The sequence below is a fragment of the Triplophysa rosa genome, linkage group LG8 (genome assembly GCF_024868665.1).
Source record: "Triplophysa rosa linkage group LG8, Trosa_1v2, whole genome shotgun sequence".
NCBI classification, from domain to species: domain Eukaryota; kingdom Metazoa; phylum Chordata; class Actinopteri; order Cypriniformes; family Nemacheilidae; genus Triplophysa; species Triplophysa rosa.
Genome location: NC_079897.1, coordinates 11,829,219 through 11,848,822, shown reverse-complemented (window position 1 = coordinate 11,848,822; position 19,604 = coordinate 11,829,219). Strand labels below are relative to the sequence as shown.

At 39.5% G+C, this 19,604-nt stretch overlaps 1 protein-coding gene across 1 annotated transcript in view; it reads left to right on the top strand.

The window, feature by feature from the left end:
- Window positions 1-19,604, top strand: part of cdkal1 (CDK5 regulatory subunit associated protein 1-like 1) — a 419,123-nt gene that overhangs the window by 384,208 nt on the left and 15,311 nt on the right. Inside the window, exons 13-14 of the mRNA XM_057341126.1 lie at window positions 6,975-7,058; window positions 14,088-14,252. Coding sequence (XP_057197109.1) covers window positions 6,975-7,058; window positions 14,088-14,252 — 249 coding nt within the window. The remainder of the gene's footprint in view (window positions 1-6,974; window positions 7,059-14,087; window positions 14,253-19,604) is intronic.

Below are 19,604 nucleotides of genomic sequence, written 5' to 3'. Positions count from 1 at the left end.
AATTCATTATCGAAAATAACAATATTTTAAATTATACCATGGTCTGTTTGAATACTCGATTCTGATTGGCTGGAAGGTGTGCATTAAAACCGTTTACTGCACAGTTAGTTACAGTCAGTTTGAACAACATTTGAAATTAACTGACGAAAATGTTCATTGATGGAATCATTTTCACCTGTCTGATCAAAAAAATTGCACTGTAAACATTGTTAACCACTGTTAACCGCTTTAACTTGGCAAATGACCATGGTATATGTGGAATAATCCACGGCTTCGCGTCGGGTGGTTCTTGGCCTCCACGCTAGCCGTGGATTATCCCATACATAAGTAATTATTAGGTTGATTTCATAAAAATAAAATAAACAAAAGCATAATTTAAAAAAAAAAGTCAATGCTTGTTCTATTTGAATATCGTTGACCAATGGCGTGAGACTGCTTTTCTATCAACGTGAAACAGGGGAAGCGTTCATTCAGCGGTTTTGTTTGGTGATGGTAGAAAATACAAGACTCACCTCACAGAATCACAGAATAAATCACAGAAGTCATATTCATTAAGAAATTAAGATGAATAAAGATTAACCAAGTCAAAATATGTCAATGATAATAAAAATAAGTGTGGTCTCTCTCGCTCACTTTTTCTCTGATTGCAGTCTGATTGTTATTTAGTTGTTCTGAATGAAATGAGATGGTCAGTGGAGATGCACAAAATCATTTCTGCTTTTTGTTATGTTACTTGAGGTACTATTACACTTCCATCTCTTGCTCTCGCTCTCTCTCTCTTCAAGCCCCAGCGGTACATAGTACCTGCATGTTTGTGATGTTTTACATGAGTATAATTACTTCTTATGTACGGTATTGTCCTTGTTTTCTCACTTTACACCGCGTAATCCTAACACAATGGTGTTAAAGAAAGTCTTTGGTGGTTGTCACGGTAACAGCAGGCACTTAATCAAAGAAAGCTAATTAGATTTTGGAGAATCATGTGACTTGAAGAGTGGGGTTCAGGTTCAGGATTCAGTTTTTAACAGTGAGTTACTGTCATTTGATGTGGGAACGTGTTTTTCAGCAGCACGTTTTCATTCATTATTTATTTGGGGGAATTTTTGTCAGAAAGCATGTCACTTTAGCTTGTGTGGGAGGTTTCGTTAAAAAAAATATTTTGGGGGGCAAAAGGCACGCTGCTTTGGCTGGTACTAAGTGGCATTTAATGTGTGAGACAAACTTTTTCCACTTATTCTCCTTCTTTCTCTGTTAAAGTTTTTTTTTTTCTCGTGTCCTTTATAGTTTTCCTGTTTTCATCAGAGTGTGTTTGGCCGGGTCTCAGTCGTGAATAACACATCTCCAGTATAATGCGCCAGAGTCTGAATGTAAAGATTGGCCTGTCTCCAGAGATCCAACACAAGCCTCAGATGGAAAGAGCCCTGGAGAAAAGAGAAAGATGAAACTATTCCAGTGTGAAGTCACTTTAGAAGAATTTCACAGATGTAGGGATTTGGCCAGGATAGTCCTGACTTGTCGATTAGTGAAGTTTCCTAATGTTTCTAGATTTTTGTTTGGCAGTGCTTTAAAGGTGATGATTTACAAACTGTAGCATTTCAGTTATCAAGACATTTTTTTGAGCATTTTCTGTTCTGCTCAGTTGCACTGCTCCCAGCTGTTTTTAATGCATGAACAAGTCCTTTCTTTAAGAAGCAATTGTCTGGTGGATGATATCCAAAAACAACCTTACTGTACTTGTTTCAAACCTGTTTGATTTCAGATTTTTGTGGAAAAAAGTTATATCAGTATTTACTTGCATTGCATATTTTTCCTATACAATTGCTGTTTGTTTACTTTGGTTATACAGCTCGTTTATACAGCATGTGCATAGATTGACAAAGGTTGTGCATGAAGGAATCATGAGCAGCTCAGATGAAAACAGTTGATTACACTGAAAGAATAAGACCCATGCCCTCCAAAGACCTAATGTGATTCATTCTGATTGATGTTTTGATTGATTATTTATCTATCAAAGCATTATCATAATCTTGATAGGCCACATCGACTCTTGTCTAGCAGTATGTAATTGAACTTTCCTGACAACGTGAATCCCCCATGGAAAGAGGATGTGTTCCCAGTCATTCCCAAAGGAATCACTGCTTTCTGTTGATAAAACCGCATTACCTCTGGAGCCTGGAACGTTTGAAGACGACTCAAGATGAGAAAAAGCACGCCAGAGATTTGTTTAGACTTCATCTCCAGAAAAGCTTGTATGCGTATGATGTGACTATTCCATCAACTCCCATCTCATGTGTAAAGCCGTGTAGATTAGCAGGCTTGTTTGTACTGGACGTGTGTAATTATTACACCCTTTTGATTCAAATCCAGACTCCTTTTTTGTTTTTGCTCATGACAGCATTGAGGAGGAGATTTCACTACAGAGCTCCTTCTTGGCAATCCTTTTCTCGTCTTGTGCTTTTATACAGTTGAATTCATCCAGAGGCAGATGCGGAGAAAGATAATCTCCCGGTTTTCGATCTTCATTTGATTTGTTGACGTTGTCGTCCCAAGAGCTGGATTACGTACAATTAAAAGGAAACGTCACATCTGTGGCCAAAGCTCTGACCGGCGGTTTCCAAAACAAACTCATTCCAGCTTCATAGTGTACAGCGGCCGTTCTTTAGCGCAGACACGAATCGGCAGTCTTCTCTGATGTATGTTTCAGCACGGCAAAGAGATTCTCTCTGGCCCTTATTTGACCACAGCTGAGTGAATTCCTGATTCAGTATCAACCTTAGGGCATTGGCTCTACCATGCTATTAAAATCTTAATAAAGAGTGAAATCAAAGTCTGCTCGACCCCTCAATAGCTTACAGTATAGTTTAACAGTGGCTGTCCTCAACGTCAACGTTGTACGCCGCTAAAGCGCACCTGTGCAGGCATGCTGACCACTTTGAACGCATACATATACATCACAGCTACTTGCAAAGAAAGCGTGTTCCTTGCAGGTCATTTGCCCGTGGAATAACAGAGGTAAGCATCTTTTTTGTAGTGACGATCAGGCTTGTCTTCACGTTTGTTAGTGGCTTGAAAAACAATGTCTGGAACGCAAAGATGGGGTTTGTCTTTGATTGCTCGTGCAACTGTCAGCCAGCTTTGAAAATGAACAAGACATGTTCCTCTTCGCCTCGGGGTGAAGGCAGAGAATCTCCTACATTCTCTTTGAGCAGGAGCTTTTGGAAATCCTGTTCACATCATGCGGTTGATAAGCATGTGCAAGCCACTTGGGGTGGAATCAGAAAAACGTGTAGATACTTTTTCTTTTATACTTTGCGAAGTTGACATCTGAAACTACTTAAAACATCATTTCGCAAATTTCGTAATACTTGCAACTTAAATTAAAAGAGAATAAAAAGAATATTCAATATAATTTGAAATACTTCATTTTAATTGTTTGTTCGTCACACCTCAGGTGCTTTTGAAATGACATGGTTAAAATGGTAATAAAAAGAATTTGTTAAAAATGTGAGAAGTTGTCGGAGCCGATAGCCTAGTGGGCAGTGCTCCGACATGTTGCGCATCGGGCGACCTGGGTTCGATTCCCATCTCGTGGTCCTTTCCCGAACCCGCCCCCTTCTCTCTCCCACTTCGCTTCCTGTCCTCTCTACCACTAAAAGCTGTACAATTAAAAAGCCAAAATGGCAAAAAACAAATCTTTAAAATAAAAAAAATGAGAGAAGTTAATGGACATATTGATTAGCTCAGTGGTTCTTAAGAGGGGGGGTCGTGGCCCACAAGGGGGTCCCGGCTGACTTCCAAGGGGGCCTCATGATGACAAAAAAATTAAAATGAGACAAAATGAACAACTAAAAACCAAGATGTTTCTTATTATTTGTCCATTTTTATATCGAAAAAACTCTTTTCCAGTTAATATCAAGCTCTGAAATGAGTTTTGTGAGCAGGAGGGGGGCCTAGATTGAATATTGTTGAACACAGTGGGGGGCCTCGGAGTCAAAAAGGTTGAGAACCCCTGGATTAGCTCGAATCTGTTTGATGAACTATTACCATCTAGTAATAGTTTATGTAGAACAATAAGTAATGAGTAAATAACTATAAAATAATATTATGTTCGACTGTGTTCTTTTGTGTGTCATTATGCGTGTGTTTGGATAGACCCAATAAGTGCATGTGTGCAGTTGCATGCAACGTTTGTATACTTTAACCACCTCTGAGGATAGTGGGGGTCTCGAATCACTGGCACTGTTATTTGGGGGGGTCGTGGGCTGAAAAGTTTGGTAACCCCTGGACTAGATGACCCTGTGATCTGTTTCCAGATGGCAAGTTAATAGAAAATTGAACTGATGTGTGTGTGGGTGCTTATCGAACAGCAGCTCAGAATGTACCTCATTCAGTTATTATTTTTTGAGTCGTTTGTTGTCTTTATTTCATTTTTTTCTTTTTCTTATTGTTAAGTAATTAAACATTTAAATAAATGATCAAGTCAGGCTCTATATACAGTATCAAGACTTCTAAATGCACGAAGGTTTCGTAAGACTGAGACTCGGTGACTGTTTCTTTTCTCTCATCAGCTTCTTTAAGCTGCCGACAAGATGAGTTGTTTTCACATTGCCTTCATGTTTCCATCAGATTCAAAATTCTTCACACATGTTTTCCAGAAATACAAGAATGTGTTCCCCGCGCGGGTGTGACTGTCAAACAAGAAGTTACTTAGCAATCCACTTCAAAGTGTTTTTACATTCAGATAAATGATTGCTTGTGTACTGGGGGATTGTGTTCTGTTCACTGTTAATACTGTTGAATCCACTTCATATAACACAATTCCTGTGATTGCATTTACAGAGAGAATAGAATAAACACGCAATTATTTATGCAAAAAAACTAGTTTCATATACAGATTTTTATAAATGAAAAGCCCTGTTCGTTCTTTATGGTAATGGTCAGCTGATATTATCCCACTTATTACAGATCTGCTTGCCATATGAGTAGGAAATTGGACACGGAATAATAACTAATAAAATATTTAATCTCAAATCAATATGTTATGATGTGAAACATTTAAGTAGCACTGGTAAAGTATCTTAAATGAACAGTCTGACATCACCTGCGGCAGTTTTTGAGGAATTTCGGCCATTTCCAGATTTCCTGATCGACAAAATCAGATTGTGACTCATATTCCAGAAAGCCGTGTTATATATCTAGAAATAGGCAATTTTGGAACACACGAAGAAATAAACGTTCAACATAATTTAGCAAATGTGGTGTGAATCGGTTGTTCAAAGAAAGAGTTGAAAGAAAGCTGTGATCTAAACAATGTCTGTAACTTTAACTGCAGCTTTTGCGTTCTAAAGGTCTCCAACTTTCCTTAAAGTACCGACTTCAATGGGAGTTTGAAAGGCGTGAGCATTTTTGTCACTCCCGACCATATGGAGGTCAGCTCCATGAAAGGTTCTTTGCCCAAAGTTCAGTAATTTGCTAAACGAGCCCCGGTTGCAATAAGAGTTCTCACATTGCGCGCACACACCGGTGAACAGCTGAGACATGGGTTTAATTCCAGAAAGTCTCGCAGGCCAAACAATGTGGATTTAAACTTCAGAATCCTCAGCTTGAAGATAAAGCAGACGTTTGCCCTGCAAAGCGGCTTATTTCCGCCGGAGCGGAGCACAAACGGCACAGGGCGACCTTTTCCCTGCCGCTATTAACCTTTGACCTCAGTGCTGACCGCACCACAGCTCCAGCCACGATTCTCAGTGGACTGTGTCACATTGTGAAATATCCTCCGAGGGGAATCCTTTTCAGGCCGGGAGGTGGCTGACTTTGTTTTTGATTCCCGCCGTGAATAGGCGGTCACAGTCTTTGGAACTTTCAGAGAGAATAATGTCCCGCTTCACAGTGATCTTATGATTGCCATCCTATAGAAAGCTGGACATATACAGGAACCCCCACAAGTATTGGGACAACATTAGCCACGCTTAAAATGCATGAATGTCATTGCATTTCTAATTTTTTGATCGCCATCCCAGCAACAGCAGCTCAGAACTCAACCGCGTGTTTGTGCCTTTTGTGTGTTGTGTTTGTAGGGCTGGGTAGGCAGGCACATTTTAATAAGCGCTGGGGTTCACAAGAGGCACAAAGCAGCCGACCGCCTGCAACAGCAGCGCAGACACAAGCAGCTCGCCGTCTCTTGTTTCTGCAGTCAGCTTTTCATCCCGAACAGGCTGAGGGCCCCTGAACAAAGAGAAAGCCTTTCACAGGGCAAGAGGCTCCGCAAAGCACATTAAGTTAGTTGTCGTTTCAAAAGGCCAGATGCTCCCACTAAATAGAATGAGGGCAATCTGGATTTCATAAAGCGTTCCCCTCTCTCTCTGCCTATCTTTCAAAAACAACATTTCTCTTTCATTCTGAAGGCTGCTGTACACCGGGCCTCACGGACAATTTACACACATTTGTTGCCCCCCTAAAATCTGATTGTGTTTTAGCGTGTGCGTGACCGCGTGTGTGTCGGAAGTTGTAGTAGGCAGCATCATATTAGACAAAAACATCAAATTTTGTTCTATTTTTGATCAAACAAACAAGCAGCTTTTAAACTTGTAATGTTATCAAAAAAAGTATTTGTTCTGTCATATGTAATGTGGTGAGACAAATCGTTGTAGCTGCCTCGTTGATTAAAATGATCCCTAAACACTTTTAATGTCTAAAAATGGCTTGTCAAACGTGTATTTGATGTTTGACATGTCTTTACAAACGTGTTTAGTAGAAATAAAAGTTATATGATTAAAAATCAGGTTTATTCAAGGTTTTTTGTTTGTTTTACATGACACTCAGAATATTTCTATAAAAAGGTTTTTCTGTTCCCTAAGATACTGTAGAATGACTCTAAGTGTTACAGAAACGCTCTGTCTGATGTTGTTTTAGGTGTTGTTTGTTCTGTTAATGTCTTCTGCCTGACTCTCTCTCTTTCTCTCATGTGTCCACAGGTTGGAGAAAGGCAGCATGTGCTGGTCACTGAAGAGTCTTTTGATACCCAGTATTATGTTGCCCACAACAAGTTCTATGAACAGGTACGAGCAGTACCTGTCTGGTAAAAATACTTAAGTACTTAAGTCTGGTAAAAATGTCCCGTGGCTCAGTGGTTAGAGCATGGCGCTAGCAACACCAAGGTCATGGGTTCGATCCCAGGGGATTGCACATAGTCAGAAACAAATGTATGTTTGTAAGTGTAAGTGTACACATATCAATTAAACAAGCGATGCAAATTTATATAGAAACTCTCAAATTGACGGGGCTGGTAAATTTCAAAAGGAAAATGAATAATGAATCAACACATATGTCTGTTTGGGTTTGCATTTACATTTGTGTCCAATTTTCAATCAATACATTAATAATCTTTGGTTTACTTTACTGTAAGTTGATATTAAACTTTTAAAGTGCTAACACAGCTACACTTCAGCTATAATTCACAATATTTATCTGCAGATGGCTTTAAAGCAGTCGTGTAAATATTTACTTGATTTAATCCGCGTTGTGTTTGGTGATCATCAGACATGAGTTTTGTTTCACTACTATAAGTGCCACTCATATCTTGGGTGCTCGACCAGGGGAATTTAGTACAGTAGTTTGGTCATACCGAGCATATTTCTCTTTGTGAAAGAACGTACAAGGTTCTTTTTAATGAGTTGGGGCTTTCCAGATCTCAAGTCTACATTATAGTTGTGAACAGAACAAGGCCGGGAATTAAATGTTAGCTTTTGTTTAGTGCTCCTCTAAAGTCTACAGTTTGATTGCGAGGAGAACAACACTTTACACCAGAACAAAAATGTAAAAAGAAATGTTGGCTTCTAGTCAATCCAGACCTCACTTCAATATAACCACCACATTCATTCCAAATGTAGAAACATTTTCCTTCGCGTGCCAAAGCTTTCAAAGCGCTCTCAGTTCTGCGTGATGATTGACGTCCATTCAGTCTCAGCTGGTCTTTCTCTCTTCCCGGACCACGCTTGCTTACTGGCTTTTACTATTCACATAGTTCTCTTTTGAAAGCAAAAGACTTCTTTCAGTTAACAATGGAAGCTCCAGAATACCCTCCGTCTAACTTACCTTGATACTATTAAAAGACAAAAGTTGAGTTAAAAGGTTAGTTCACCCTTAGAACGAATATTTTTACTAACCAAGTTTACAGCAGTTATAGAAGCTGTACGCTGTCTTTCAAAACTAGTTTGTAGTTTGATATGAGGTAGATGTTACCATCAAACGGTTTTTCAGACGTTCCACATCTCGCATTCCGACAGCGATGGTTTTTGAGCACAGACAAGTGCGATGCTGTGGCTCTCAGCTCCTCGTGGGTCACCGAGGTCACCCATCCAGCCAGCCGCCATTGATCTTTCCATTATAATAGCCAACAGAAAGCCATCTCCACCGCCATTGATTGAGAACGGGGCTATGCATTAAAGGATGGGAGGTCTAATCTGGGATGCAAGCCCTCTGTTTTCTTTTCCTGCTTTTGTTCTTCTCCTTTTCCCTCTTGATCTGGAGACTCAAAGCCGTCGCGCTCTCCAGAGCCTTTGAGACGTGACTGACCATCCATCAGAGAGAGCCCAGCTTTACCCCATGGCTCACCATGTACATGGCAACGATTAAGAGCTCAGTTCAGGTTGTTTGGAGCTTAAGCTCAGCCTACCTTTCAGCTTCCAGCGCTGGTGTCAAAGACAAAATTGAAGCCAGAGCTGCAAAGGCATGTCGGAGACTTGCAGTGGCTGGCAGATGCTCGATTTTAAACATGGAGACGCAGACACGTGTTCATGATTGAACATACTTTTCTTATTCAGACTCGCAGATTCAAGTCAAATATGATGTATAATACACATTCAGAGCCATCTCTGGTGCAGTCTATGGATTTTGTGTACACTGTTGACCATGTGTGTGAACCAGAAGGTGTGCTGATTAAATTAACCGCCTACAAAAACGTGGAGAGGCCTAAGGCTATCCAGTTCCCTTCGCAAAGATATGAAGAAACCGAACCTGCACAAGGACACACTCTGGTCTAAAGCGAAGCATTGTCTGACATGTACCGTTCCAATGAAACTAGAGATGTTCAAAGAAAACTCAGCCTTGTCCTCTGCCACAGGCTCTTAAATACCATTTGTTTTACAATGAGAATCAGGATGGGATGCGGCTCGCAATTTCTAGCAAAACACCGGCGACTTAATGGTTTTCGGGTGCGCAAAGTTTCTCAATAGAGCCTAGACAAAATACATTTATCTGCCCCTTAAAATGTTACTGTTTGACCTTCAGGGTTTGTGTAATTGAATGAAAAAGTAAATGGGAATAAAAACTCCGCTCATAATAAACGAATTAGAATTCACAGCACACGTTCGTCCCGGCGTAGACTGAGGAAAAGGAAAACACATTTATTTCCCCAGCCTAATTGAAAACGTATTCGACAGATCCTCTGATATGTTGGAGTTTTGATGAATCATAATGCGCTTTAAGCTCTCTGGCAAGCCTTTCATGTCTGGGGAAGGTGGTTTTTACGCTCTGAAGTTATCAGGCGCTCAAACATAATGAAGGCAATTTCAATGTAAACCCCTATAGATCCGACTGCACAGCTTTTTAATCCAATTCAGCCCCCATTCCTGGACTGATTCATGTCCTTTTAGACCTAATGCAGATCTGGGGCTCTAATCTCTCCGGGCCTCAATGCAATGTTTCTGATGCACTGGGGGATATAAACACGTACGACAGGTCGGTCTTGGGAACGTGTCGACATGCAAGATAAAACGAGGTGCTTGTTTGTTTACCTTTTTAACCACTCGAGAAAAGCGATAAAAGCTGCGCCTAATAACACTGTTCAAGATGGTACATGGCACTTACAAGCTCAAAACAAGACCATTGTGCCGCTTTTATGGAAATGCACGACAGATCGCGCAGAGCTTATGAGGATTTTTTAAAGCGCAGTTTAATGTTTACTAGCCGTGTTTGGAATTTGCATACGTGTGAGCGGATGCCATAAAAGACTAGGGATGGGCATTTTTGATCATATTTCATTTCGAGTACTGGACAGGTTTGAAAAATGAGTACTCGATTAATTGGCGGCGGGGCATTAGAGGGGGCGGGGCGTGTCTCCATACCATTGTGACAATGAAAAGATTTTAATTACAACACTGATATGAAATATTTTGTGTCCAAATAAACTGGTGCGGAGCGGGGTGAGCATTTTTAATCCATTCTTATGCTCGCGGAGAAGAGGAATGCTCGCTTTGCTCTGCGAGCGCAACGCAAGCTCAGCTTCCATGGGGATGGATTGAAAACGCTCGCCCTACCCGGCGAGCAGTGCGAATACAATACTAACCCATTATAAACAGAAATTCTGTGCCCACTGGATGCAGTGCAAAGAGACGCAACAAACGTCCAGTTTCTTTTTGCTTTCGCTATGTTGCATCGCGCCGCTCGCGTGCGGTGTAATGTTAGACAAAGTGTAAGATGATAACGGATCAAACTTGTAGTAGATTTGTATGTTTTGTATGCTGCTTGGCGCCGTACATTTTGCACTTGACTGTATTTTCGTCAGGTTTATCAAAGTGAAACCAAGCATCGCTGTGCGCTTTCAATGTGCCCTTCTGTGCTCCGGACTTGACTCTGGACCGCAAACTCTCGCAATGCAACAATCCAATGTCTGGGCACAACCCGAAATGCCAGCATAACCAATCAGAAAGAAATAAAATAATTAAAAAATGTATTTATAGACCCAAACGATCATCGTTTTCACCATTGATCGTCGCTGTCGCGTTCGAGTACTCGAGTAATCGAGTACTCGTGCCCATCCCTATAAATGACACTTGAAAGCGACGGGCAACGACACAACTCTCTGAATCTGTCAAGTGCTATTGATTTGAGCTTCGGCCGGTAGCATGAGGATCGATGGTGTTTGGTTAGGGCTTCAGGATTCAGACGCATCACGTGTGAAACAAGTCATGTATGTGATGTGTTGTCTGAAGGGCAGGCGTCACGATAATATAGGCACGACTGGATTGTTGATTACCTGTTTATTCAGGGTTTATGTTCCATGCCTTGTGTTTTGATTTAGTGTATGTTTATTTTCACATTAAATGTATTAATTGTCATCTGATTTGAACCTCTTTGATGTTTATTGAAAACCCATTTATTTATATTATTATTTTACAATAAGTATAATATATACAGTGAGGGAAATAATTATTTGATCCCCTTCTGATTTTGTAAGTTTGCCTGCTTACAAAGAAATTAAGGGTCTATAATGTTTATGGTAGGTTTATTTTAACTGATAGAGACAAAATATAAAAAACAAATCAGGGGAAAACATGTTATATAAAGGTTATAAATTGATTTGCATTTCAGTCAGTGAAATAAGTATTTGATCCCCTACCAACTAGCAAGAATTCTGGCTCCACAGATTGGTTATGTGCCTATAGGGACCACAGATTAGTCCCTTTAAGTCAAAGAAACTTAGTCACTTTAAGAAAGTACTCCTAAGTCAGCTTGCTGTGTATATAAAAGATGCCTGCCAACAGAATCTGTATCTTCCATTCAACCTCTCCACCACCATGGTCCAGACCAAATAGGTTTCAAAGGATGTCAGGGACAAGATTGTAGACCTGCACAAACCTTGAATATGCTATGAAAGACAGAAGCTTGGTGAGAAAGAGACAACTGATGGTGTGATTATTTGTAAATAGAAGAAATACTAAATAACTATCAATTGCACTTGGTCTGGAGCTCCCTGCAAGATTTCCCCAATGGGGTAAAGATGATCATGAGAAAGGTTGAAGATCAGCCCAGAACTACACGGAAGAAGCCTGTTAATGATTTCAAGACAGTTGGGACCACAGTTAGCAAGCAAACCATTGGTAACACGCTATGCCACAATAGATTGAAATCCTGAAGCACCTGCAAGGTCCTCCTCCCCAAGAAGGCCCGCCTGGCTCATCTGAAGTTTGACAATGAACATCAAGATGATTCAGAAAAGGCATTGGCGAAAGTGCTGGCACTGCTGTGAGACCAAAATTGACACCTGTTTTTGGAGGGAGAGAAATGCTGACTATGACCCCAAGAACACCATCCCTACAAAGAAGCACAGTGTTGACCAACTTTATGGAGATGCAGATTTCATTTTCCAACAGGACTTGGCACCTCCACACAGTGCCAAAGCTACCAGTACCTGGTTTAAGGACCATGGTATCCCTGTTCTTAATTGGCCAGCAAACTCGCCTGACCTTAACCCCATAGAAAATCTATGGGGTATTGTGAAGAGGAAGATGCGATATGCCAGACCCAACAATGCAGAAGAGCTGAAGGCCACTATCAGAGCAACCTGGGCTCTCATAACACCTGAGCAGTGCCACAGACTGATCCACTCCATGCCACGCCGCATTGCTGCAGTAATTCAGGCAAAAAGAGCCCCAACTAAGTATTGAGTGCTGTACATGCTCATACTTTTCATGTTCATACTTTTCAATTGGCCAAGATTTCTAAAAATCCTTTCTTTGTATTGGTCTTAAGTAATATTCTAATTTTCTGAGATACTGAATTTGGGATTTTCATTAGTTGTCAGTTATAATCATCAAATTAAATGAAATAAACATTTGAAATATGTGACCCTGGATCACAAAACCAGTCTTAAGTAGCACGGGAACATTTTTAGAAAAAGACAAAAATACATTGCATGGGTCAAAATTATCTATTTTTCTTTTATGCCCCAAATCATTAGGATATTAAGTAAAGATCATGTTCCATGAAGATATTTTGTAAATTTTCTACCCTAAATATATACAAACTTTATTTTTATGAGTGGATGGCCTGTTACAGTGCCTCTGATTAACAACTTCAAAGGCAATTTTCTCAATATTTAGATTTTTTTGCATCATCAGATTCCAGTTTTAAACCGTTGTATCTCGGCCAGATATTGTCCGATCCTGACAACCCATACATCAGTAGAAAGCTTAATTATTCAGATTTCAGATTATGTAAAAATATCAATTTCGAAAAATTGACTCATAAGACTGGTTTTGTTGTCCAGGGTCACATACTGTATATCAGTCTGTGTGTAATGAATGAATATAATATACAAGTTTCACTTTTTGAATGGAATTAGTGAAATAAATGAACTTTTTGATGATATTCTAATTATATGACCAGCACCTGTACTTATTTCACTGACTGAAATGAAAATGAATTTATAACCTTTATATAACATTTTTCCCCTGATTTGTTTTTTGGTATTTTGTCTCTATCAGTTAAAATAAACCTACCATAAAATTTATAGATCCTTCATTTCTTTGTAAGCAGGCAAACTTACAAAATTAGCAGGGGATCAAATAATTATTTCCCTCACTGTATATGTATATATATACTGTAGATAGTAAATATTAGAAACAAAATGTGACCCTGGACCACAAAAGCAGTCATTAGTCGCACGGCCAACAATACATTGTATGGGTCAAAATTGTCTACTTTTCTTTTATGCCAAAAATCATTAGGATAGTAAGTAAAGATCATATTTCATGAAGATATTTTGCAAATTTCCTACCGTAAATATATCAAAACAGCAAAATCTTGAACAAAAATGGCCAGAAACACGCCTACAAACTTTGCTCGCTGCTGCCCGCTCTTTGGGAATGACCCACTCACGTTTGGTATTTACAGTACTGTATGTAAAGCTCAGAATTTCAGCTTTCGGGTTCATCTACTCTCCACAACGTCATTACAGCGGTGAGCCAATAGAGAGCGTTAAAACAAAAATGTTTCTTCTTAGCAACGGCCAGCTTCAGCGCATCTAATAGACAACTTTAAGCCGTTTTTTTTCTTCAATTTTTTTTTCAAAATTTCAAAACATTTTGTTTTTTTGCACCCTCAAATTCTAGATTTTCAAATTGTTGTATCTTGGCCAAATATTGTCCTATCCTAACAAACCATACATCAACGAAAAGCTTATTTATTCAATTTCAAAAACCCTTGACCCTTGTGACTGTTTTTTTTGTCCAGGGTCACAAAATATAATAAAAAATGTATAGTTTGGTTAGATCCTCTCATGCCATGTTTTCCTCATGCTTTTAAAGGTGCTGGTGCCCAAGAAGTCTGAGTTCAAAGGGAAGATGATCGAGGTGGACATATATGAGGCTGGGAAGCACTACATGAAGGGCCATCCTGCGGAGGACGCCCAGGTCTTCACTCCTTCTATTGCTAAGCCTCTTCAGAAGGGTCAGGTGTCTGGACTCCCTCAGGTCAGTACGCTTTATGAAGATCTTCTGATTTAGAGAAATCTGGAGAATGGTTCTAATTAGCTACTGGTTGGATTAGCCACCCAATGCATTCTTGTTCTTGGGTTGAAATATTGAAATGCACAACATGGTCCTCCATGGCTTAGACTACAACTCTTCATTGCAAATTAATTGTTGTGGTACTCATAGGGTTAGTCAGTGACAAGCAGAGAAAGTTGGTTGAGTGGTCCTTTAGTCAAGGACGGACCAGCAAATAGGTCAGTCTAGAAGACAGTCTTCCGAGCACTATGCCTCAACTTTTCTTTCACTCTATAGAAAGGTAGTTGACAGATTAGTGGCCGTATTCTCAGGCCGGTAGTCCTGAATTCACACTCTATTTGCAGCCTGTTCAACAAGGAAAAGGAGTGTGAATCTTTTGGCATATTCACTTTTTACTCATTATAAATTAAGCCTCTTAAGAATAAAAGCCATAATTAGAATGGACTATTATAGTTCAAGCAAACTGGGCACACTGTACATCCTGCCAAATCGCACATGCATTTGTAAAAGAACTGATAAAATATACTTTCATAAATTACTTAATGAGGTGAAAGACTAATTGTGAATCGTTGTTATACTGCATTTCAGTTGAACATTATTTATGGGACGTATAATCTTTAATCTGATTGGACAAGAAGCATTGATAATGTTTAGTATAACAGCATAGGAATGCCTTATGTTCAAGGGGCAAGGAGCATGTTTGAAAGTCTGAGCATCTGTTTCATGTCAAGATCTTAAAACAAATTGACTGATATGCGTTGTCTTGATCTTGAGGTCTTGGTCTAGAGCAGTCATTGTCAACTGGCCGGATCCGGACCTTTGCTTCGTTTCACTCTTTCAGTTGTTTAAATTGAGCCGCTCGTCGACACAACGGAGAATCACATCACGCTTACTCTCAGGAACATTTATGTATTTGATGTTTTGTCGCTATATCCTGTGATATCGTTTAGCTATAAACGCGCTTCATTTGAACCCTTTCCGCTCCGCGTGCGCTGCTTTTCTCCCGCCAAAGACGCGCCGCATGAAGAGCAGCAGACACGTGCTTATTTTAACAACACTAGTGCAGACACGCAGAGCAGATAAATGGAGACACAACAGTAAACAAAATGCAGCAATATTAAAGTATTTGTTTCTGTCAGTCTGTTTACTGTTTGCTATATGTCTCCAACCTTTCAACCAGATTTGTGATATTTTATTACCCATAACATTTTTATTTACATTTAGCATTAGCATTATTGATCAGCATGTAAACATTTGTGTCCCTGTGAAAACCCAGGCTAAAGTCTCATAAACGAATGAATTATTAAATAACAAGCATCAAAGATTAATTTCAAGCAGTAACTAAAATTGTAATCTTTGAAATGGCATTATTCAGTCAATATTGAAGATATTGTTGTTATATTTTCACAGAATATTCTGTAGGATGATTTTATGTAGAAAACAGTAAAAAGACTCGCTGGGTTTTCACAAGCAGGATCACATTTTGTTCTAATTGGGAATTTAAAGATAGAAGTAGTTCTGGTATGAAAGGCATGGAAAGGCTAATTTAGTAAGTAACTTTGTTTTCTGTTTATGATGAGAGCAATTTAATTCTTACATTAAATTTGTTGTTTGTAGCTTTTTTCTTACAATATTAATGATCAGACTTCTATTAAGACGGCATTCCCCTAAAGCCACAGAGCCTACAATACATACATACTGTGGATATCAAAATATAAAATAAATGGCCTGATAAAAGATCATACCTTTTATATATATATATATATATCCAAGTGGGCTAAATTGATTAAATATTTATTTTTGTTATTTAAAAAAAACATATTGTCCGGACCTCCGTTTGGACGAAAGTATAAAGACTGGACCTCTTGGAACTTTAATTGAATACCCCTGGTCTAGAGGTACAAGGTGGTCGGAGTTGAAATAAAAATCCGGCTATCCTGCTCTTTGTTTTTAGTTAATTGACACACTGTTTCTTGGTTGGAGTCTTGAGGTTTACTCATGGTCTGGATGTGGGCCTCAATATATCTAGTTTTTAACTTTCGTTCTTTTATTGTTCCGAGTCTCGGCTACACCTCTGGCTCTCTCCAGGCTTATGTGTAATCTTTCTATGTACTGTAGGTTGAATCGCAGTTCCTTGGCTAATTTATAATGATGGGTGAGAAAACACTCAGAAACTCTATAATGAAGCTCAACACTTTCTTTCATATACACCAGAAGCTTTGAAACTATGTATGTCTGAGAGCGGAATAATGTAAGTGAGATGTTCTGTTGCTCTAATTGGCTCTCAACACGTTTCATTGCCTGAAGCTCTTAAGTGGTTAACTAGTGAAGTCAGTCTAAAGACAGCAGATAGCCACTGCGTTGAGAGTCCTTTCCACACCATTACACCTCCCTCTATAAAACTACAGACCTGTGCAGACCCTCGGCCCTCCACTGCTGCCATATGCGAAATATCGCAGCCTCTGGGTTTCACAACAGCTACCCGTCACTGTCCTCCCCGGCTAAAAGAGTAAAAGAGTTAGATCCATGTTCTTTCCACCCGAATCCATCTGAGATGAAAGGAATGAAGGTACATTTACATTTTTGTATGTAAATGTAGGTGTGCATTCCCTGGAAATCGAATCCATGACATTGGCGTAACGCTCAACCAGATGAGCCACAGGAATGTGTAGCTTTTCTTGTAAATACCTCATGGTTCTACTTCTTGTTTAAACTCACAAGCCAATCTTAACACTTTCCTCAGAACAATCTCTTTTACGTGACAATCACTGCTTGCTTTTTTCTGCTTCTCTGTCTCTCTCTCTCTCTCTCTCTCTCGCTTTATGGTCTGCCAGGGCGGGCAGTAAAATCTGATGGGGTGTGAAATTAAAATGTGTATCGCATTTTGAAGCATCATTTGATGTCCTCTGTGTGGATGCATGTTCTCTCCCCCCTCGAAAAATAACACTGCAGTCACAGATTAGCATAGAATGACAAATAGAGACAGTTAAGCCAGCTGTATAATTCCTCAATCGTTCACAGAGAGAACACTCGCTCTCCCGTCATTCACAACACACACACACAAACAAACCACTATAGCTGCCGTTAATGATTATTTCATGTTAATGATATATATATTTATGTGCAAACTTCCTGTCCGGTTCAAAACAAGTGTTTGCAAAAAGAGATATCTACAGGATGTCAATGATATATAAGCACATCTACTGTATTATACACCCTTAAACTGTGATTGGTTGCTTTACATGTCAGGCGGCTTATTGGGCGGTCCATTTCCAATGAACGCTACTATCAAGTCCAGACCACCTGCTGTCAGTCTAAAGGTCTGGCTTTGCAAAACTACCTCCACCTTAGCTCTCATAGATTTTATCAAATAACATTTTCTCAAATTTGGCTTCATGTCAACCTAAAGGGATACTCCACCCACAAATGAAAATTCTGTTATCATTTACTCCTCCTCAAGATGTTCCAAACCTGTATACGGTTTTTCGTTCTAATAAACACAAAAAAGGATATTTTGAAGAATGTGGGAAACCAAACAGTTCTGGGGCACCACTGACTACCAAAGTAGTAGTTTTGTGGTGCCTCGGAATGGTTTGGCTACAAGCATTCTTCCAAATATATTTCCCTGTGTTCAGCAGAACAAAGTCATTTATACAGATTTGGAACAACTCGAGGGTGCGCACATGATGACAGAATTTTCATTTTGGGTGTACGGTCCCTTTAAATCTTTTGTGTCACAGACGCCTCGTTCATTTTTGGTCAAAAAGTGGTCATGCAGCGTTTTGAAGCATTTGCACATTATTTACGGTGAACCAGCGTATTTTGTGCTTTCACTTCAAACATGTCATTCCATAAAAGTTCTGTGAAAACTACTGCGCATGGTAGTTCTCAGAAGTGTTTGCGATAAATGCATCGCAACACCTTTTCTTTACATTGCCCACAGTCATTTCATCTATTTTCAGTTTTGCCCTGTGTTTCAAAAGCTCCCGTCGCCTTAAAAGCGTAGCACGCTTCCCACTGACACACATATTTACACACACTGCGACATCAGAGAGGAAGAGAGATAGATGGAGAAAGCTTTTAATGTGATTTATTGAGTTTTGAATCCAGTGAAACGGATGTGTCTGACAGGAGGAGGAACAGCGGTTTGACGCTGCAGGTGTGTGGATGTCTCCTGGCGCTGTATTAAAACTGCACTCAATAACCTCTAGTGCTGATCTCAGACCTGTTCAGGTGAAAGACAGTAACAGTTGAAGGGCAGAGGTTTGTGGAGTGCAGGTCTGTGATGAGGAAGAGAAATATAAGCTGAAATGTAGATTGAATGTTAAAGCGTGATGTTAGACATCAGTGGGCAGGTTGGAGTGAATATGTTCTCTTGCTTGCCTGAGGTTTTAACATCTGGGAGTTTATGCCTCAGTTGTTTGGTGCATAAAGCGCTGTGATCAGCCACTTATACATCTTGTAAGCAGTTTTAACCTCGTGTGTATGAACAAAAACACATCCAGTAGATGTTCCAGAGTGACATCTCTAAGTACCCAAAACCCCAATGCAGAATCACATCAGCTCCTCAATGTAGTAATGTTTGAGCGTGTCTCTGCACTGTAAAAAAGATGTGATCATTAACTTTTTACATGAACTCATCAAAGTTAAAGTCAACATGAAATTAGAATGTATTTATGGAATATTGCAGTGTTATAAATGATTTATTCGTGTGGGTCAATATATTTTCAGAGTGTACCCTGAGAATCTTTCATCAAAAAACATGAACTTCCCCTCTCCCATATATCTCAACCTGGGGGTGGGACTATATTGACCGTTCAATGGCCAGCCTCCATGCTTCTAATGATCCAATCAATTCCCAAAGGATGAAATCAAGCCCCTCCCCATTTTTTTCACCCAGTATGAAAAATACCATAACTTGCATTTCATGCGGCTTTAAAAAATGAAAACTCTGTCATTTACTCACCTTCGAGTTGTTCCAAAACCGTATCAATTTCTTTGTTGTGATGAACACAGAGAAAGATATTTGGAAGAATGCTTGTAACCAGACAGTTCTGGGAACCTATTGACTACCATAGTAGGAAAAATTCCTTTATAAATGTCTTTGTTCCGTTGAACACAAAAGAAGATATTTTGAAGAATGTAGAACAGCAAACAGTTCTGGGGAACTTTTGACTTCCATTGTCATTTTTCCTACTATGGTAGTCAATGGGGTCCAAGAACTGTTTGGTTATATGCATCCTTTCAAATATCTTTCCCTGGGTTCAATCAAACCAAAAAATGTATACAGGTTTTAAACAACTAAAGAGAAATCAT